The sequence below is a fragment of the Coregonus clupeaformis genome, chromosome 17 (assembly GCF_020615455.1).
Source record: "Coregonus clupeaformis isolate EN_2021a chromosome 17, ASM2061545v1, whole genome shotgun sequence".
NCBI lineage: Eukaryota > Metazoa > Chordata > Actinopteri > Salmoniformes > Salmonidae > Coregonus > Coregonus clupeaformis.
Window position 1 is genome coordinate 34067106 of NC_059208.1, and position 22373 is coordinate 34089478.

The 22373-nt window shown below is 43.3% G+C and overlaps 1 protein-coding gene across 2 annotated transcripts in view; it reads right to left on the reverse strand.

Moving 5' to 3' along the window:
- LOC121586284 (histone-lysine N-methyltransferase 2B) overlaps positions 1 to 22373 on the reverse strand; it is a 69342-nt gene that overhangs the window by 27834 nt on the left and 19135 nt on the right. The window contains exons 9-22 of one of the 2 annotated variants that reach the window (XM_041902870.1): positions 21200 to 21475; positions 20750 to 20841; positions 19675 to 19782; positions 19273 to 19386; positions 18869 to 19015; positions 18676 to 18768; positions 18117 to 18234; positions 17017 to 17130; positions 16358 to 16542; positions 16034 to 16138; positions 8685 to 8795; positions 8348 to 8424; positions 3909 to 4093; positions 3537 to 3634 (exon numbers count right to left, since the gene is read on the reverse strand). In XM_041902870.1, the coding sequence (XP_041758804.1) occupies positions 3537 to 3634; positions 3909 to 4093; positions 8348 to 8424; positions 8685 to 8795; positions 16034 to 16138; positions 16358 to 16542; positions 17017 to 17130; positions 18117 to 18234; positions 18676 to 18768; positions 18869 to 19015; positions 19273 to 19386; positions 19675 to 19782; positions 20750 to 20841; positions 21200 to 21475 (1823 nt within the window). Of the gene's footprint in view, positions 1 to 3536; positions 3635 to 3908; positions 4094 to 8347; positions 8425 to 8684; positions 8796 to 16033; positions 16139 to 16357; positions 16543 to 17016; positions 17131 to 18116; positions 18235 to 18675; positions 18769 to 18868; positions 19016 to 19272; positions 19387 to 19674; positions 20071 to 20749; positions 20842 to 21199; positions 21476 to 22373 lie in introns of both variants that reach the window. The other variant, XM_041902869.1, reaches the window with a different exon arrangement.

Genomic DNA, 22373 nt, shown 5'->3' on the forward strand with positions numbered 1-22373 from the left:
CATACTCGTAGTGAACTTTAGTCTGTGTGGTGTGTTATTGTTGTGTACTTGAGATAAGTGAGGCTCATCTATTTTATATTATAATATTCAAATCGTTTATAAAAAATAGTTTGTCTAAATTAAAAGTGCATTTCTCATTTTTTATTTATAACTTTATTTACTTTGATTTTACAAAATATTTTCAAAGCAAATTCCTTGTTTCAGTTGTGTGAAATGTTACTGACTTGGGAGCAGTAAGATACATACAATTTAAAATTATTTTTTTCTTAAGACTGTACCTTTTGCACACAGTGTTTACAAAGTTCATGCCTTTGTTTAAATTATTTAAATGCACAGTGGCAAAGCCACAGATGTTTCTGTAATGAGCAGTTCAATAAAAATGTCATTTATTTCAAGTCATACATGTTTGAATTTAATTCTAACAAATAGACCCAGCCTATGGGAAAGAACATTTCACACTAAATGTATATACTATTGTGTTGGTCATATTTAAATCATTCATTATGTTTTGTAGGGGAAAAAGGATAAATAAATTAAATCGCATATTAAATCGCAATCGCAATATTGGGGGCAAAAAATCGCAATTAGATTATTTTCCAAAATCGTTCAGCCTTATTGCCCATAGGCCTATATGTTTTGATAAGGTTTGTATCACAACTAAAGTGGCCAAATAACTTCTTAAAATGAAGCACATTAATCTGCTTTACAGCTGGTGTATAGCCTAACTGGCATACAAACGCAGTGCGTGAGTTTCAAGTTTGGGGAAGATAATTTGCACCATAAAAAAAATGCAGTCCTGCTGCTGGGTTGTTGCCCTCCTACGGCCTCCTCCACATCTCCTGATGTACTGGCCTGTCTCCTGGTAGCGCCTCCATGCTCTAAATTAAGCATATAGGAATACCTATTTCTTTGTTAACCGCTCAACACAGAACAGCCGCATGTGCGCACTCCATCAAATCGCTTGGAGAAAATATCCATTCTATTTTATTCAGCTTTGTTCAATTGTATTCTTCATACTATAAAATAATGCCACGGAATTCTAAGCAAAACTTGTCTGCTCAATGAACTAGTGTAGCCCACAGCCATTTGGCATAGCCAGATCAGGAACTAACATAAGGACAACTCAGAGTATGCTATTCTGTTCTTCTGAAATTGACTGCATTTTCTCATATCATGCTTCTTTAGACCGGTCTAAAATAAATAAATGTATTGTGAAGGTGTAGGCTATATTACATGGATTTATAAGACTTTTTAAAATGTAGATGTTTCAAAGGTCTGCATCAGTAGCTTGTAGGCAATGTGTGGAAGCCAGCAGAGGCTAAACGTGTTTATGTTAATTAACATGAGACCGACAGTTATTTGCTTGACAATCACCGGCTGACAGAATTCTGAAGGCACGGTATGTGACCACCTTTTTGTCTGTTTTGCTAATCAAGCTCGCGGCAGGGCGCTCTCTAAACAGCGTCTCTCCCACTGGATTGTGGAGGCCATCTCCCTGGCATATTGCAGCAAGGGACAAGGGTTACCTAGCGGTGTACGTGCCCACTCCACCAGGGGTCTGGCGTTGTTTAAAGAGTTGACTGTGGGAGATATTTGTGCTGCGGCGAGTTGGGCATAATCACATACTTTTGTGAGGCTTTATCAATTGAAGGAATGAATCCGAGCCTCACGCTTATCACCTGTGAAAGGCGTGGCTTCCAGCGAGGTGCAAATTTAATTGGCCTTGTCAGGCGTGATTGTAGATACTTAAACTGAAGTCACGAGAGTGCGACTCCCCCATAGTATGCTGTACCTCGTTCCCCTCCTTCAGGAAACAGTAGTTATAGTCATAATATTATGTTCTGTTGCAGGTACTCAAGGACCGGAGATAGGAAACATTGTACTACGGTACCTACAGTGCATTCATAAAGTATTCAGACCCCTTCCCTTTTTCCACATTTTGTTACGTTAGTTTTACTATAAAATGTATAAAAAACACAATACCCCATAATGACAAAGCGAAAACAGTTTTTGTAATTTTTGCAAATTTATTCACAATTAAAAACTTCTTTACATAAGTATTCAGAACCTTTGCTATGAGACTCGAAATTGAGCTCAGGTGCATCCTGTTTCCATTGATCATCCTTGAGATATGTTTCTACAACTTGATTGGAGTCCACCAGTGGTAAATTCAATTGTTTGGACATGATTTGGAAAGGCACACACTTGTCTATAAAAAGGTCCCACAGTTGACAGTGCATGTCAGAGCAAAACCAAGCCATGAGGTCAAAGGAATTGTCTGTAGAGCTCCGAGTCAGGATTGTGTCGAGGCACAGATCTGGAGAAGGGTACCAGCATTGAAGGTCCCCTAGAACACAGTGGCCTCCATCATTCTTAAATGGAAGAAGTTCGGAACCACCAAGACTCTTCCTAGAGATGGCCGCCCGGCCAAACTGAGCAATCGGGGGAGAAAGACCTTGGTCAGGGAGGTGACCAAAAACCTGATGGTCACTCTGACAGAGCTCCAGAGTTCTTCTGTGGAGATGGGAGAACCTTCCAGAAGGACAACCCTCTCTGCAGCACTCCACCAATCAGGCCTTTATGGTAAAGTGGCCAGACGGAAGCCACTCCTCAGTAAAAGGCAAATTAAAGCCTGCTTGGAGTTTGCCAAAACGCACCTAAAGGACTCTCAGACCATGAGAAACAAGATTCTCTGAATACCAAGTGTCACGTCTGGAGGAAAACTGGCACCATCCCTACGGTGAAGCATGGTGGTGGCAGCATCATGCTGTGGGGATGTTTTTCAGTGGCAGGGACTAGATGGAAAGATGAACGGAGCAAAGTACAGAGAGATCCTCGATGAAAACCTGCTCCAGAGCACTCAGGACCTCAGACTGGGGCAAAGGTTCACCTTCCAACAGGACAACAACCTTCCAGCCAGGACAACGCAGGAGTGGCTTCGGGACAAGTCTCTGAATGTCCGTGAGTGGGCCAGCTAGAGCCCGGACTTGAACCCGATCAAACATCTCTGGAGAGACCTGAAAATAGCTGTGCAGCGACGCTCCCCATCCAACCTGACAGAGCTTCAGAGGATCTGCAGAGAAGAATGAGAGAAACTCCCCAAATACAGGTGTGCCAAGCATGTAGCGTCACCCAAGAAGACTCGAGGCTGTAATCACTGCGAAAGGTGCTTCAATAAAGTACTGTGTACTAAAGTACGGACCTCCTGTAGCTCAGTTGATTTGATTCCCACGGGCGGCCAGTATGAAAAATGTATGCACTCACTCTGGATAATAGCGTCTGCTAAATTACTAAAATGTAAAAAGTACTGAGTAACGGTCTGAATACTTTTTTTTCATACATTTTTGCTTTGTTATTATGGGTATTGTGCGTAGATTGACGAGACTTTTAAAAAATAAAAATAAATAGAATACGGCTGTAACGTAACAAAATGTCAAGGGGTCTGACTACTTTTCGGAACGCACTGTATAATGCTCTATGTATGATATCTGGTTTTACTGTGTGGGATCTGTACAGAGGTGGGCAGGGGAACTCACGTTGGGTGTGGCGTCTCCACACTGTTGGCAGAGTGCACACTGCCTCTCATCTTTGGTCCGGTCAAATTCCAGGGCCCCGGTTACAGCACCATTTGTACCTAGACAAGACAGACCAAACACATTAATTAATTATTGTTCACATTGTTAGGATTAAGGAAAATGCGAGCTCAACCTCTGTCATTGTACTCAATTTCTTCACACACTACAAAGATCTTCTTGTGCTGGTGAATGGGGTTACATGTCTGCTTTAAGACTAGGACATAGGCTTTGTCCCAAATGGCACCCTATTCCTTATATAGTGCACTACTGTTGACCATAGCCCTACGCCTATGACCAGACTCTACATTTGGGAAACAGCCATAGACTCCATACCTTGGGATTTGAGTGGGAGGCCCTCCAGTGCCCAGGGTTGATGGGTGGTGACTGAGGATGGAGGAGGGATGCAGTTCCCCTGCTGGAAGCACCCTGCGCCACTGGTAACTTGGTACGTCCTCTCCAACCACTGTGCATAGCTGTGCTCCTTAGATGGAGGAAGAACTGCCTCAGGGAGCATACCACTGAGACAGAAGAGGGGGGAGACTTGTTCAGCAACAGAGCGTTTTTAAACCATAACAACCTATGTCCGGGGGAAAGGGGTGTGCTGCTAAACTTTATGGAATTGTTTTAAGGTCATACCAAGGATCATTTAGCGATTTGATTTAGCATTTTACGACCCCCTTAAGTAGCAAAAATATACAGTACCAGTCAAAAGATTGGACACCTACTCATTCAAGGGTTTTTCTTTATTTTTACTATTTTCTACATTGTAGAATAATAGTGAAGACATCAAAACTATGAAATAACAAATATGGAATCATGTAGTAACCAAAAAAGAGTTAAACAAATCAAAATATATTTTAGATTCTTCAAAGTAGCCACCCTTTGCCTTGATGACAGCTTTGCACACTCTTGGCATTCTCTCAACCAGCTTCATCTGGAATGCTTTTCCAACAGTCTTGAAGGAGTTCCCACATATCCTGAGCACTTGTTGGCTACTTTTCCTTCACTCTGTGGTACAACTCATCCCAAACCATCTCAATTGGGTTGAGGTCGGGTGATTGTGGAGGCCAGGTCATCTGATGCAGCACTCCATCACTCTCCTTCTTGGTTAAATAGCCATTACACAGCCTGGAGGTGTTTTGGGTCATTGTACTGTTGAAAAACAAAAGATAGTCCCACTAAGCGCAAACCAGATGGGACGGCGTATCGCTGCAGAATGCTACACTAAGCTACACTACAAGACCAAAACTATGTGGACACCTGCTCGTCGAACAACTCATTCCAAAATCATGGTATTAATATGGAGTTGGTCCCTCCTTTGCTGCTATAACAGCCTCCACTCTTCTGGGAAGGCTTTCCACTAGATGTTGGGAGCATTGCTGCGGAAACTTGATTCCATTCAGCCACAGAAGCATTAGTGAGGTTGGGCACAGATGGTGGGCGATTAGGCCTGGCTCGCAGTCGGCGTTCCATTTCATCCCAAAGGTGTTCGATTGGGTTGAGGTCAGGGCTCTGTGCAGGCCAGTCAAGTTCTTCCACACTGATGTCGACAAACCATTTCTGTAAGGACCTCACTTTGTGCACGGGAGCATTGTCATGCTGAAACAGGAAAGGGCCTTCCCCAAACTGTTGCCACAAAGTTGGAAGCACAGAATCGTTTAGAATTTCATTGTATGCTGTAGCGTTAAGATTTCCCTTCACTGGAACTAAGGGGCCTAGACCGAACCATGAAAAACAGCCCCAGACCATTATTCCTCCTCCATCAAACTTTACAGTTGGCACTATGCATTTGGGCAGGTAGCGTTCTCCTGGCATCCGCCAAACCCAGATTTGTCTGTCAGACTGCCAGATGAAGCGTGAATCATCACTCAAGAAAACGCGTTTCCACTGCTGCAGAGTCTAATGGCGGCGAGCTTTACACAACTCCAGCCGACGCTTGGCATTGAGCATGGTGATCTTAGGCTTGTGTGCGGCTGCTTGGCCATGGAAACCCATTTTATGACGCTTTCGACAAACAGTTATTGTGCTGACGTTGCTTCCAGAGGCAGTTTGGAACTCGGTAGTGAGTGCTGCAACCAAGGACAGACGATTTTGACGCGCTTCAGCACTCGGCGGTCCCATTCTGTGAGCCTATGTGACCTACCACTTCGCGGCTGAGCCATTGTTGCTCCTAGATGTTTCAACTTCACAATAACAGCACTTACAGTTGACCGTGGCAGCTCTAGCAGGGCAGACTAACTGATTTGTTGTAAAGGTGGCATCCTATGACGGTGCCACATTGAAAGTCACTGAGCTCTTCAGCAAGGCCATTCTACTGCCAATGTTTGTCTATGGACATTGCATGGCTGTGCGCTCGATTTTATACGTCAGCAACGGTTGTGGCTGAAATAGACAAATTAATTAATTTGAAGGGGTGTCTACATACTTTTGTATATATCGTTTATATGGAATTGTTTTAAGAACGTCATACCAAGGATCATTTTGCTATTTTATTTGGAATTTTAAGACCCCTTGAAGTATCAAAATTTAAAAAACAATTATTTGATGAAACATTTATTTGGCCTTAATGCTACAGTGCCTTGCAAAAGTATTCATCCCCCTTCACGTTTTTCCTGTTTTGTTGCATTACAACCTGTAATTAAAATTGATTTTTATTTGGATTTCACATACACAAAATAGTCAAAATTGGTGAAGTAAAAAATAAAATAAAAAATTGTTTCAAAATATTATAGAAAATACATAACGGAAAAGGGGTGCATGCATATGTATTCACCCTCTTTGCTATGTAGCCCCTAAAAAAGATCTGGTGCAACCAATTACCTTCAGAAGTCACAATAGAGTTAAATAAAGTCCACCTGTGTGCAATCTAAGTGTCACATGATCTGTCACATGAGCTCAGTATATATACACACACCTGTTCTGAAAGGCCCCAGAGTCTGCAACACCACTAAGCAAGGGGCACCACCCAGCAAGCGGCAACATGAAGACCAAGGAGCTCTCCAAACAGGCCAGGCAAGGACGGCATTAATCAGAGGCAACAGAGACCCAAGATAACCCTGAAGGAGTTGCAAAGCTCCACAGAGGAGATTGGAGTATCTGTCTATAGGACCACTTTTAAGCCATACACTCCACAGAGCTGGGCTTTACGGAAGAGTGGCCAGAAAAAAGCCATTGCTTAATGAAAAAGATAAGGAAACACGTGTTCGCCAAAAGGCATGTGGGAGACTCCCCAAACATATGGAAGAAGGTACTCTGGTCAGATGAGACTAAAATTGAGCTTTCTGGCCATCAAGGAAAATGCTATGTCTGGCGCAAACCCAACACCTCTCATCACCGGGAGAACACCATCCCCACAGTGAAGCATGGTGGTGGCAGCATCATGCTGTGGGGATGTTTTTCATCAGAAGGGACTGGGAAACTGGTCAGAATTGAAGGAATGATGGAAGGCGCTAAATTCTTGAGGGAAACCTGTTCCAGTCTTCCAGAGATTTGAGACTGGGACAGAGGTTCACCTTCCAGCAGAACAACGACCCTAAGAATACTGCTAAAGCAACACTTGAGTGGTTTAAGGGGAAACATTTAAATGTCTTGGAATGGCCTAGTCAAAGCCCAGACCTCAATCCAATTGAGAATCTGTGGTATGACTTAAAGACTGCTGTACACCAGCAGAACCCATCCAACTTGAAGGAGCTGGAGCAGTTTTGCTTTGAAGAATGGGAAAAAAGCCCATACAAGCGCATTGAATAACTTTGATTCACTACATGGAACAACAGATAGTCTGTTATACAGTGCAATCGGAAAGTATTCAAACCCCTTCACTTTTTCCACATTTTGTTACGTTACAGCCTTATTCTAAAATGGATTAAATAAATACAAAATTCTCAATCTACACACAATACCCCATAATGACAAAGCAAAAACAGAGTTTTAGAAAATGTTCCACATTTATGGAAAAAGTGAAGGGGTCTGAATACTTTCCGAATGCACTGTATATCTGAGAGATACAGTATATGAAAGATCAGGAAACAATTTTTTATTACTTGTACTTAACACCTTATTTTTGGCACTAGTGTCCATATATACTTCCATAAATTTTTTCAACTGGTACTGGGGGACCTTCAGATGAGTCTTGTGAGGCATGTGGGTGTCCTAGAGGAACACAACATGTACGTGTTCGTGAGAGTCTCACCTTTCCACAGATGGTCATATTAGTGTGTAGCCCAAACTGTTAGAACGCTACAGACAGAAGTTGGCAGATCGGCTGTATGGACTTCTGACGAGTCCCAAGAAGAACACCATCGTGTTCGTGAGAGTCTCATATTTCCATGGAGGGGTCACAATAATTTGTAGGCCAAACCGTTCGGACACTACAGCCGATTATGTGAGAAGACCGATTTTTGGGACGTCTCATGGTCTGACAAACACTGCTCTAGCACTTTCACCGCAGATGCGGAAGTGTGACGTCGGCGGATGCGGAGGATTTAGATGTATTTAATGCAAAAAAACTGATTATCTGTAGCTTAAACTGACAGTTTGGGGGGGATTTTTGTATTATGCTAATAAGATTTCCACGGGGGCGCAGACATTGACTCTAGGGGTGTTAAAGTAGTATTCTTTGCTAGCTTTATCTTTATGAAGGCAAAACTATTTATTGTCATAGTTGGTTTGTTCAGGGAGATTCTTTCCATCTTCTTGGCGGAAACGTGAGAAAGTCAGTCAAAATGTATAAGATACACAGTCATACTGTCTACACATATAGTGTATTCATTTACCTTGGGAAATCTTTGGAGAGTGGGTCCCACATTTTCTGATCTTGGCTATGAAACCAACTGAAAGTCTCCCCCAGCAACTGAAAGGACAGATATACTCAGTGAGTGATCTTTGTACATCATTAAGGGGAGTCAATACACAAAAGGTCCACTAGAGAGACTTTTTATTTTATGCCGTTTCATTAATTGAGGCAATGAATAAAATAGCTCAGAATTATTATTTTTTGAATGCGGACAGTACTAATCTGAGTAAATATGCGAACAACCAATAATAATATGGTCCAGTATGGCCCATAATAATATCTATAGCATTAAATGGAGGAAAGGTCTTTCTACTAACCTTCAGGTAATGAGACCTGGCCAAACAGGTTGGCCTCAGGTCCTCAGGGAGAGACTCCTCCTCCTTTAGCCACCTCCTCATCACCACGACAACATCCTCATGGAATGATTTCTGATTGGTTGACAAAAGCAGGAAAAACAGGTGTCAAGTTTAGGAGACGGATGCAGTGGTGTGTATTCATGGATGCCAAGGGAAGCCAGGCTTCCCCAAAAAATGTAATAATAAAAAATGTATATTTAGTCTCTGCGTTTCATAATTTTTCTTCAATTCGTAAGAGGCTAAATGTATCTCACAGGAGAAAGCATCAGAAAGAGCGAAATAACACCACTGTCTCTACGTGTAGGCCTTCTATCAGATGCTGTCTCGTTCAAATGAGTTCAAATTAGTGTGACATTGTTGCCGCCCGTAGCATTGAAGGCAAGGGATGCCAGCAAGCATCTGACCTCCCTTGACAAAAAAGTGTGAAGGGAAGCCAGCTTGGATTTGGCTTCACTCCTATCAAATCCCATTGAGAGCATACGTCATTTACAGAAAAACTAAAATTGTTGTGTCCTCCAGTGGCTAGCTAGCTAAAATTGGCCCTTTCCTAAATTAGCCATGGATGGAGATAGGGATTTGGACTTGTGGTTTTACTTAACTCTCCATACTGGCCAATGATTATAACGGTGATTCTGATCCAACCATTAATTCATTTATTGTTGTGCCCCTGGCCTGAGAGGATGGAAGTGCAATATGTAGCTAGATGTAGAAGGGTAATATTAACTAGCTAACGTTGCCCATGAATGGAAGTTAGGCTAGCGAGCAAGCATTTCAGCCAGGTAGCCTAGGACCAAAAAAAGAAGAAGAGTGTACTGTATGATAGAGTGATAGACCGTTTCTTCAACATGAAAGAGAGGATGGCATTGGCATTTTTCTACAATTGGGTGAGTCATGTTTTTCTACTTGCACGAACACACACAGAAATCAGAACCATGGACAGCCACATCATATTTAGCTTACGTTGATTGACTAAATCATTTTTGGTATGAAATGGTGTTGGAATAGTGGAGGCAGGCTGTTTTCTTTGCGACTTGCGGTAACTCTCTGTGTTCTAAATCAATAGTTGTTTAGTGGTGCAAAAATCTTTGAAACATTAACTTGCTTGACCATGCTGTAGGTCATGCAACTGTCTGTTACTGTACATGCAATACATGCTTTGTGGACTTCACTGGACAGAAGTTGCTATCCGGTTTTGTGATAAAACAAAAAAGGTGTGGTTGAATTTATTCTGCCACTGTCCTCTTATTGTCTCGGCCTTTAGGTCTATATACCACGGTCGCAAGGCATATGAATTAACAGTTTATAGAGCAAACAACGCCATTATCACAACAGACTGTAATATGGCTTTTTTTGGGGGGGTTGGCTTCCCCAGTGATTTGACCCACACACAGCTACTGGACGGATGTATTGTCGTACAACATATGTGGGATTCGATTTCCTGTATGGAGTGTTATATGAGATATAAGAGCATTTGCTAAATGACCAAAACGTAGACAGTGCCTTCAGAAAGTATTCATACCCCTTGACTTATTCCACATTTTGTTGTTATAGCCTGAATTCAAAATGGTTTAAATATATATTTTTGCCCATCTACACACAATACCCCATAATGCCAAGTAAAAACGTTTTTAGAAATGTTTACAAAATGTATTGAAAATGAAATACAGAAATATCAAATTTATATAAGTATTCACACGAGTCAATACTTTGTAGAAGCAACTTTGGCGGCAATTACAGTGGAGTCTTTTTGGGTAAGTCTCTAAGAGCTTTGCACACCTGGATTGCACAATACTTGCCCATTATCATTTTAAAAAGTTGATTGTTGATCCCTGCTAAGCCATTTTAAAGTCTTGCCATAGATTTTCAAGCCGATTTAAGTCAAAACTGTAATTAGGCCTCTCAAGAACATTCAAAGTCGTCTTGGTAAGCAACTTCAGTGTAGATTTGGCCTTGTGTTTTATGTTATTGCCCTGCTGAACGGTGAATTCGTCTCCCAGTGTGTTGGAAATCAGACTGAACCAGGTTTTCCTCTAGGATTTTGCCTGTGCTTATTATAGCTGTACTCAGTTTCTTTTAATCCTAAAAAACTCCCTAGTCCAACACCGATGACAAGCATACCCATAACATGATGCAGCCACCATCATGCTTGAAAATATGAAAAGTAGTACTCAGTGATGTGTTGAGTTCGATTTGTCCCAAACATAACGCTTTGCATTCAGGACAAAAAGCTCATTTCCATGCCAATTTGTTTGCAGTATTACCTAAGTGCCTTGAGGCAAACAGGATGAATGTTTTGGAATATTTTATTCTATACAGGCTTCCTTTTCACCCTGTCATTTAGGTTAGTATTGTGAAGTAACTACAATGTTGTTGATCCAGCCTCAGTTTTCATATCACAACCATTAAACTCTGTAACTGTTTTAATGTCACCATTGGCATCATGGTGAAATCCCTGAGCAGTTCCCTTCCTCTCCGGTAACCGAGTTAGGAAGGACGCCTGTATCTTTGTAGTGACTGGGTGTATTGATACACCATCCAAAGCCTACTTAATAACTTCACCATACTCAAGGGGGTGTCAGAATGGCGCCGGAGGGGATGGCCGCGTTTTTACCGGCTCCTGACAAATTGTTCTATTTTGTGTGTTTTAATATATATCACTAAGCTAAGGATCCTGGGACTAAACACCTCCCTCTGCAACTGGATCCTGGACTTCCTGACGGGCCGCCCCCAGGTGGTAAGGGTAGGTAACAACACATCTGCCACACTGATCCTCAACACGGGGGCCCCTCAGGGGTGCGTGCTCAGTCCCTTCCTGTACTCCCTGTTCACCCATGACTGCATGGCCAGGCACGACTCCAACACCATCATTAAGTTTGCCGACGACACAACAGTGGTAGGCCTGATCACCGACAACGATGAGACAGCCTATAGGGAGGTCAGAGACCTGGCCGTGTGATGCCAGGATAACAACCTCTCCTTCAACGTGACCAAGACAAAGGAGATGATTGTGGACTACAAGAAAAGAAAAAAAAGAGGACTCAGCACGCCCCCACTCTCGTCGACAGGGCTGTAGTGGAACAGGTTGAGAGCTTCAAGTTCCTTGGTGTCCACATCACCAACGAACTATCATGGTCCAAACACACCAAGACAGTCGTGAAGAGGGCACAACAAAACCTATTCCCCCTCAGGAGACTGAAAAGATTTGGCATGGGTCCTCAGATCCTCAAAAAATTATACAGCTGCACCATCGAGAGCATCCTGACTGGTTGCATCACCGCCTGGTATGGCAACTGCTCGGCCTCCGACCGCAAGGCACTACAGAGGGTAGTGCGTACGGTCCAGTATATCACTGGGGCCAAGCTTCCTGCCACCCAGGACCTCTATACCAGGCAGTGTAAGAGGAAGGCCCTAAAAATTGACAAAGACTCCAGCCACCCTAGTCATAGACTGTTCTCTCTGCTACCGCACGGCAAGCGGTACCGGACTGCCAAGTCTAGGTCCAAAAGACTTCTCAACAGCTTCTACCCCCAAGCCATAAGACTCCTGAACAGCTAATCATGGCTACCCGGACTATTTGCACTGCCCCCCCACCCCATCTTTTTACGCTGCTGCTACTCTGTAGATAAGATATATCTATATACACACACACAGTTGAAGTCAGAAGTTTACATACTCCTTAGCCAAATACATTTAAACTCAGTTTTTCACAATTCCCTGTCTTAGGTCAGTTAGGATAACTAATTTATTTTCAGAATGTGAAATGTCAGAATAATAGTGGAGAGAATAATTTCTTTCATCTTTGATTTCATTCATCACATTTCCAGTGGGTCAGAAGTTCACATACACTGAATTAGTATTTGGTAACATTGCCTTTATATTGTTTAACTTGGGTCAAACGTTTCAGGTAGCCTTCCACAAGCTTCCCACAATAAGTTGGGTGAATTTTGGCCCATTCCTCCTGACAGAGCTGGTGTAACTGTGTCAGGTTTGTAGGCCTCCTTGCTCGCACACGCTTTTTCAGTTCTGCCCACAAATCTTCTATAGGATTGAGGTCAGGGCTTTGTGATGGCCACTCCAATACCTTGACTTTGTTGTCCTTAAGCCATTTTGCCACAACTTTGGAAGTATGCTTGGGGTCATTGTCCATTTGGAAGACCCATTTGCGACCAAGCTCCAACTTCCTGACTGATGTCTTGAGATGTTGCTTCAATATATCCACAGATGTCCTTCCTCATGATGCCATCTATTTTGTGAAGTGCACCAGTACCTCCTGCATCAAAGCACCCCCACAGCATGATGCTGTCACCCCCGTGCTTCACGGTTGGGATGGTGTTCTTCACCTTGCAAGCCATCCCCCTTTTCCTCCAAACATAACGATGGTCATTATGGCCAAACAGTTCTATTTTTGTTTCATCAGACCAGAGGACATTTCTCCAAAAATTACGATCTTTGTCCCCATGTGCAGTTGCAAACCGTATTCTGCCTTTATGGCGGTTTTGGAGCAGTGGCTTCTTTCTTGCTGAGCGGCCTTTCAGGTTATGTCGATATAGGACTTGTTTTACTGTGGATATAGATACTTTTGTACCTGTTTCCTCCAGCATCTTCACAAGGTCCTTTGCTGTTGTTCTGGGATTGATTTGCACTTTTCGAATCAAAGTACGTGAATCTCTAGGAGACAGAACACGTCTCCTTCCTGAGCGGTATGACGGCTGCGTGGTCCCATGGTGTTTATACTTGCATACTATTGTTTGTACAGATGAACGTGGTACCTTCAGGCATTTGGAAATTTCTCCCAAGGATGAACCAGACTTGTGGAGGTCTCCAATGTTTTTTCTGAGGTCTTGGCTGATTTCTTTTGATTTTCCCATGATGTCAAGCAAAGAGGCACTGAGTTTCAAGGTAGGCATTGAAATACATCCACAGGTACACCTCCAATTGACTCAAATGATGTCAATTAGCCTATCAGAAGCTTCTAAAGCCATGACATCATTTTCTGGAATTTTCCAAGCTGTTTAAAGGCACAGTCAACTTAATGTCTAAACTTCTGACCCACTGGAATTGTGATACCGTGAATTATAAGTGAAATAATCAGTCTGTAAATGATTGTTGGGAAAATTACTTGTTTCATGCACAAAGTAGATGTCCTAACCGACTTGCCAAAACTATAGTTTGTTAACAAGAAATGTGTGGTGTGGTTGAAAAACGAGTTTTAATGACTCCAACCTAAGTGTATGTAAACTTCTGACTTCAACTGTATATACAGTGAGGGAAACAAGTATTTGATCCCCTGCTGATTTTGTACATTTGCCCACTGACAAAGACATGATCAGTCTACAATTTTAAATGGTAGGTTTATTTGAACAGTGAGAGACAGAATAACAACAACAAAATCCAGAAAAACGCATGTCAAAAATGTTATAAATTGATTTGCATTTGAATTAGGGAAATAAGTATTTGACCCCTCTGCAAAACATGACTTAGTACTTGGTGGCAAAACCCTTGTTGGCAATCACAGAGGTCAGACGTTTCTTGGAGTTGGCCACCAGGTTTGCACACATCTCAGGAGGGATTTTGTCCCACTCCTCTTTGCAGATCTTCTCCAAGTCATTAAGGTTTCGAGGCTGACGTTTGGCAACTCAAACCTTCAGCTCCCTCCACATATGTTCTATGGGATTAAGGTCTGGAGACTGGCTAGGCCACTCCAGGACCTTAATGTGCTTCTTCTTGAGCCACTCCTTTGTTGCCTTGGCCATGTGTTTTGAGTCATTGTCATGCTGGAATACCCATCCACGACCCATTTTCAATGCCCTGGCTGAGGGAACGAAGTTCTTACCCAAGATTTGATGGTACATGGCCCAGTCCATCGTCCCTTTGATGCAGTGAAGTTGTCCTGTCCCCTTAGCAGAAAAACACCCCCAAAGCATAATGTTTCCACCTCCATGTTTGACGGTGGGGATGGTGCTCTTGGGGTCATAGGCAGCATTCCTCCTCCTCCAAACATGGCGAGTTGAGTTGATGCCAAAGAGCTCAATTTTGGTCTCATCTGACCACAACACTTTCACCCAGTTCTCCTCTGAATCATTCAGATGTTCATTGGCAAACTTCAGATGGGCATGTATATGTGCTTTCTTGTCTACAATCTTGTCCCTGACATCCCTTTGGTCTTGGCCATGGTGGAGAGTTTGGAATCTGATTGATTGATTGCTTCTGTGGACAGGTGTCTTTTATACAGGAAACAAGCTGAGATTAGGAGTACTCCCTTTAAGAGTGTGCTCCTAATCTCAGCTCATTACCTGTATAAAAGACACCTGGGAGCCAGAAATCTTTCTGATTGAGAGGGGGTCAAATACTTACTTCCCTCATTAAAATGCAAATCAATTAATAACATTTTTGACATGCGTTTTTTTGTTGTTATTCTGTCTCTCACTGTTCAAATAAACCTACCATTAAAATTATAGACTGATCATGTCTGTCAGTGGGCAAACGTACAAAATCAGCAGGGGATCAAATACTTTTTTCCCTCACTATATATATATATATATATATAACATAATGTTTCCACCATTGTTTCCTATGACCGAAAAGCGCTTCTGGACATCAGAACAGCGATTACGCACTTCGAACAGGATGAAGATTTTTTCTTTAATGGTACAGAGATGGGGTAAAATCATGTTAACCACTATTATTGAACACGGAATGAGTCCATGCAACTTATTATGCGATTTGTTAAGCACATTTTTACTCCTGAACTTATTTAGGCTTGCCATAACAAAGTCAATACTTATTGACTCAAAACTTTTCAGCTTTTAATTCTTTATTAATTTCTAGAATTTTCTACAAACAAAATTCCACTTTGACATTATGTGGTATTGTGTGTAGATCAGTGACACAAAAGCTTTATTTAATTAATTTTAAATTCAGGCTGTAACAAAATGTGGAAAAAGTCAAGGGGTGTGGTAGCTTAGTGGTTAAGAGCGTTGTGCCAGTAACCGAAAGGTCGCTGGTTCTAATCCCCGAGCCGACTAGGTGAAAAATCTGTCGATGTGCCCTTGAGCAAGGCACTTAACCCTAATTGCTCCTGTAAGTCGCTCAGGATAAGAGCGTCTGCTAAATTACTAAAATGTAAATGTAAATGTGTGAATACCTTCTGAAGGCACTGACTGTAGAAAGTGATCAGAATGTGGTCTGAAAAGACCTACACGATTCACAGTGGAACATTGATGCCCTGAGAGCAAGAACGACAACCTGTAGGTCTTAATAGTTTTCATGTGACATAATTCAAATGTTTAAAAAGGACTGGGGTATCTCACCAGTGAAGTGTACTGGCGCCCTTCAAATTTTTGACCCACTGCATGTAGGTCGCAGATGGGCTGCTGTTGGTCCCTGAAAGCATCTGGTTCTGTGGATTCCTCACACTGGAGAAAAAAAAAAAGAACAGCATAGTACATGGAGACCGCTGTCAGAGGGTCAGTGTTGAGGGTGAGGGATATACAATACATACGACAGTCTAAACGTTTTACTTGTTTTTGGATACAGCGCAAAACCATGTTGTGAAAGTGAGAGAGTAAGAGTATGTTACAAGTGTCTGACTAGTGACTACTTGACGTCTCTTCTGTGATGGCGGCAGTCCTTACCTCCCTGCAGGTGATCAGGTGCTGGGCAGAGGAGTCAGAGAGGAGGTTGGCCAGCACCTTCTCTAGCCCCGCTCTCAGCCTGTCCTTCAGCTCCTCCTTCCAGGAGCCGGGCTGTGATTGGCTGCAGGGTGTACAGGAGTACACTATGCTCTCTGACAGGCTGGACATGATCTCATACAGGTCGTCTGACAGACAGAAGAGAGGAAGAATTTCAATGTCATGGAGTGGATTTATAGTGAGATCGTTGTTCTGATCCCTCAAGTTAGGGCCTATATTTTGATTGAGGTGGCTTCTTCCCATACATATACTGTTAACAACAGTGTTCATCCCTTTGCCTGAAGAGCTACCCTCTTTCAGGATTTTGTTCCAGCCCTCATCTCTAACACCTGATTCTACCAATGATATGCTCCATGGAACTGTGATTAGATGGATCAGGTGTGTGTATAGGGCTGGAGCAAAAGCCTGCATACCCACCAGTAACACTCTGTGATGACTGTTGGCCACCCCTGCAGTACATCCCCTTAATAAAGACAGTCCTATAGGGCTGGAGCAAAAGCCTGCATACCCACCAGTAACACTCTGTGATGACTGTTGGCCACCCCTGCAGTACATCCCCTTAATAAAGACAGTCCTGAGGCCGAAATGTTAGTGCCACTCACCAGAGAGTCCTTCACATTTAGAATGCACCCAGTGGCTACACTTGGAGCACTCCATCATCTGGCTGTTGTGGTTGTTCTCCTCGTAACACTTGGAGCAGATGGTGCAGAAGTTCCCTTGTAAAACAAATAAGAAACAAATCAGATGTACTACCGTAATCAATGGTTAAATTAAACAAATACATAACATGACAGGAAGATCCTGACAATGTATCAGTCCATCTATACAACTGCTCTCATCGCTCTCTTCTTGGATTGTTCCTGGAGTTTGTCTATAACTTCAGTGCATAGAATAAACACCCACCCTTTCGCGGGTCGATTTTGGCATTGGCGGGTAAGATGTCTATTTCACTAGCCACATTGGCGGGTAGTCAGGGCTCCACAGTGTTAGCATTTCACTCGCATTTGTGAATCTAAATAGTCATGCATGATCACATTTATAGTAAAATACATGCTGCGAGTGATTTTTTTTTCTTTTCGTAGCTGGTAAAATAATCACACAAAGTCGAATCCCATGTAGCCCACATCGCGATGCAACACCGCCTGGCTGGGGGCTGTGTGCATGTGAAGAGCTGAGTGAAATATTCATTTTTAGAAACACTGTGCACAGGCATAAAAATGTATCTAATTTACTTGAAACTAAAGTCTACTGAAGTGAGACTTTGTCCTTGTGTTTCTTGGCTATTTACAATGTTTTGTTGCTAGGGAAGAGAAGACAACGCTTCTACTAGTCAGACTCAATCACACAGGCACAAACATGACAGTCACATTACCATGGTAACATCCCACTCTTAAAGGGGCTGGTGAACATTGTCTCATCTGTAATATTTTGGTTAAAACAATATACCACATTACTTCTTACTAGTAACACACTGATTGTTTTATATACATTACAAAGCATGCTCAAACGTTTTCTGGTGTTTTGTTGGTGTAACTTTAGGGAGAAAATATATTTTGGCTGGTAAAAAAGTGCCTGGTATTTATTAATTTTTTTTATCTACCTGCCACAGTGGCTGGTGGACCAAAAAGTTAATTTTAGGCCCTGTATAACTTGCTCTGACTGAACCTTGGTTGACTTATTACGTGTCTCGCTGAGGTCCTACCTTTGCTGTGGAGGGTGTTGCAGTCGGGACAGAGGTCCTGCTCGTGGTTCCAGGCCATGTCCCAGGTCTTCCCTGGGGTCACTCCACAGCTCTTACACCTGATGCACGTCATACACACCTGGGATGGGGGCAGGTAGGCCAGAGGTTAGACAGATGGACCAGTAACCGGAAGGTCGCTGGTTCAAGTCCCAGGTCGGGCAAAGAAAACTGGAAACTGAACTGGCTGAGAACTGAGGGTTGCTGGTTTCAGATCATTACTAGAATCCACTATAGTTGTGCCCTTTAGCAAGGCATTTTATCCCGAGAACTGCTCCACTGTGGCTGACCCTGTGTTGATTCGAGCCTCGGTTTGTGTGTGTGTGTGTGTGTGGTGTCCTGGGGGGTGGGAACAACAACAGAGAGCAAAACTACACATTTCCGATGAAAATTGGACAATAAACTTGCATTGTATGGTATTGACCCACAGTGCAGTTAAAAACATGGTCGTAAATCAGAATGGGGATCAGAGAGAGAAGAGAAAGCTAAACAGAAATATAAATAATACATTCCTGGTACTTACCCAGGGCATGTTACAGTTGATGGGCTTTGGGTAGGTGGGTCCCAGACAGGAGGGGTGGTAGCAGTTCTGACACCTCCTGCACTGCAACACAGGCTAAAGGAAGAAACAGTACATTTGAAATGTGAAAGTGGGGGTGAAAACACTACACTACCAAATCTTAGTTCACTTTTGATGATCCTGCTGACATACACACCTTGTTGTTCTTGCTCTTGCGGCCGCACACATGGCAGAACTTGCAGCGGCGGCAGCACCAGTTCTCCTTGTTCTCCTCCTGGGGTCGCTCTTCCGGCCAGAGGCAGAAGCTATGGAAGGGCTCGCAGCACACCTGGCAGTAGATCATCTGAAGGGAGGTGGTAAGGCAGAAGGCAGTCAACATTCAACATCAGGAGAACACATACTGCACTAAACCTACTGTTTTCCAGATAACCTAGTGTAGCTCTTCAGTATGCCTATGCAGCCTCCTGTGTGCTTCTTAGTTAATTTGTTTTCCTCAAAACGGTCAAGAGTAATACTTATCTACAATGAAATGTGATTATTCTAATGATTATACTGCAAACACAGGCACAGAATATTCTGTGAATGCATTTCCATGATTACTTCATGGTGTCCTTTGCTGGCACAGAGCAGGCAGACAGGCTGAGGGGTGACGGGGACAGAGGTGAGGATACTCAAACCGCCCATCAACCACACGTTCTGGACGGCACAGTCCTCCTGGGAGAAAGAAGAAAGAGACAGAAACACAATAATAGAGTGAGTTAATGAATGACTGCAAAATATAGTTTATTAAGAGTATATAAGCGAGAGAGAGAGGAGTTAATAAAAAAAAGAATGAAATTGTGTTTATTAAGAATGTTTGTATGGGAGATAGAGGGAAAAAGAGAGGGAGAGAGAGAGCGAGTATTGTACTGTATTTACTGAAATGCTATACCACTTTGGCAATATCTACAAATGTTATTTCATGCCAATAAAGCAATCTGAATTTGAATGAGAGACCCTCACCTTAAAATCTACGCGGATCCTGTGTGTCCCGGTCTTCAAGTGGCTCTTTTGGGGGTGTCCGTTGGTTAGCGTGGCGAGGATGTTAGTTGGCGTGTGTTCCGCAGCATTCTGGGAACGAAGGACATAGTGGGGATCAATTCTGGGATTGTGTTGGAGCACCGCCTCTTTAACAATAGTCTCCTCCTCTTCCTGTGAAGACTCCTCCTCCTCTGGCTCCTCCTCCTCCTCCAGCATGACCGACTGCACCACACATGGGGGCAGCCGCTGCAGCTGCACCAGCAGCTGCCGCCGTAACCGCAGCGGTGGGATCCTGGGTGGGCAGGGCTCGCTGGGGCTCCTTGTTATGTGGCCCTCTGTGACCAGCAGCCCTGGACGGTGCTCCTCTGAGTCGCTCCCCTGTGCATGTGAAGGGGGGGAATGCTTAAGCCAAATAGAGGGGGACGAGCGTTACAGCACGACCACATGCTAGCGGCGGGTAGAGGAAGGAGAAGGAGAGCCACCAAAACCACCTTTGGCTTTGAGAAAAAAGTGTTGATAAGAGAAGTGAAGGAGAGGAGTTAAGAGAGGGTTAGATAAGCCCGATCATAGTTAAACCAGAGAAATAGAAAGGGGACCCATTACCCACAGTAGTTAAATGTGAGTGTGTGAGAGAACATGCCTGTCAAAAGAAACATTGAGTCACGGCATCTTTGGATTCTAGACGATTAAGTTCCAGAAAAATTCAGCAAGATTGCAGAGGATCCAGAGGTTTTTAAATTAAGGTATAATGCATGCATCGGCGATTAATGTGAAAGGCAGGGCATAAGCTTTTCCAACACCAGACTTGTATTATATTACAACACTAGCATTACATTTTAAGCTTCGGCACCAAAAAGGGGACAACACTAGAAAATAAACAGTGCACATTTGATTATTAATTTTGATGGAAGTCGTTATTGGAGCTGCTCACTCCTGCATACAGAGGATGAGGTTAGAGTGTGACAGACTGATTAGGGGTAAGTGAATCTAATAATAGCAATTTGAGTTAATGTGAGTTAGTTTAATGTCAGGCAGAGACAGTTCTACGGGTCATTACCTTGATGTCTCTGCGTCGGCCCAGCAGTCCTTTGGGTGGCCCAGGTCTGCGGTGCCTTACAACTTCACTGGGCACTGGGCCCTCCTCTGAAACTAGGAGATCATCAGAGGGAGCAGCATCAGTCAGAGAGCAAATGGGTTTTAAAACATAAATAACAAAGTCTCTACTCCAACCAATACCCTGAAATACCCATTTCTGACCTGCACTTCTATCCTCAATCACTGTCATCCTCAATCTCAATCACTATGGTCTCTAACATCCACCCCTATTCTTCTGATCTGCCTGGCTAATGGCTATAAATCATTCAACTCTACCTGTCAAATCACTCCATTTCAAGGATGGAGTTCAATGGATCTTGTTGCGGTCCAACTCAAAAGGAGAGGCACGAATGTGCATTGACCTATATTTTCATCCATACACTGATGCTCCTATCCCTGTGTACGGCATTACCTTGGCTGCTTGGGGTGACAGGATTCTTTACAGGACTCTTCTTGACTGCTGCTTCTCCGTCCGTGTCCTCGTCCGAGTCAGACTTCAGCAGGCTGCTGTAGGAGCGATGTGTCACGTTCCGTCTTGGCTGCTTTCTGGTGGAAGGGCTCAGGCAGTCTCCAGGGGTTGCCGGGGCCAACCCCTCCTGTGCCTCTCCCTCCTCCCAGGACTCCGACCCCTCATCATCTTTGGACTTAAGGCCATTAGCTGATGACCTGCGCCGCCGCCTCGAAAGGACTGCACAACAAATCAAAGCCCAATGGTAAAACTAAAATCACTGACTGCATATTTGGGCCATGAGGCAGGCCACTGTGTTCTAGTGTGGTTTTCAGTTAACGGTGTCAATGTTTTTGGTAGTAACAGCAAAAACACACAAGTGGCGTGTAGTCATTAGTAATTGATCCACTTGCTTCCAGTTGAAGCTCGCATCATCTCCAAGACCCTGGTGCTTGCCTACGGAGCAGCAAGGGGAACTGGCCATCCTTAGCTTCAGGCTATGCTCAAACCCTACATCACAAACCGAGCACTCTGTTCCTCCACCTATGGGAGGGCAGCTCCCCTCAGCCCAGTCAAAGCTCTTCTCTGTCCTGGCACCCCAATGGTTGAACAAGCTTCCCCCTAAAGTCAGGACAGTGGAGTCCCTGCCCATCTTCCGAAAACATCTGAAACCCTGCCTCTTTGAAGAGTATATTAAATAACTCTCACGGAGCCCCCGCCCCCAAAAAAGGCACTTGGCTTGTCCTACTAGCACTGACTTTGCTGCTAAATACTTTGTTGAGGAAGAATGTACTTGATACGATTGTGATGTTGTTGTCTCACCTAGCTATCTTAAGATGAATGCACTAATTGTAAGACGCTCTGGACAAGAGAGTCTGCTAAATGACTAAAATGTAAAATGATATAAATACAGATGTAAACTCAGCAAAAAAAGAAACATCATCTCACTGTCAACTGCATTTATTTTCAGCAAAAATTAACATGTGTAAATATTTGTATGAACATAAGATTCAACAACTGAGACATAAACTGAACAAGTTCCACAGACATGTGACTAACAGAAATTGAATAATGTGTCCCTGAACAAAGGGGGGGTCAAAATAAAAAGTAATAGTCAGTATCTGGTGTGGCCACCAGC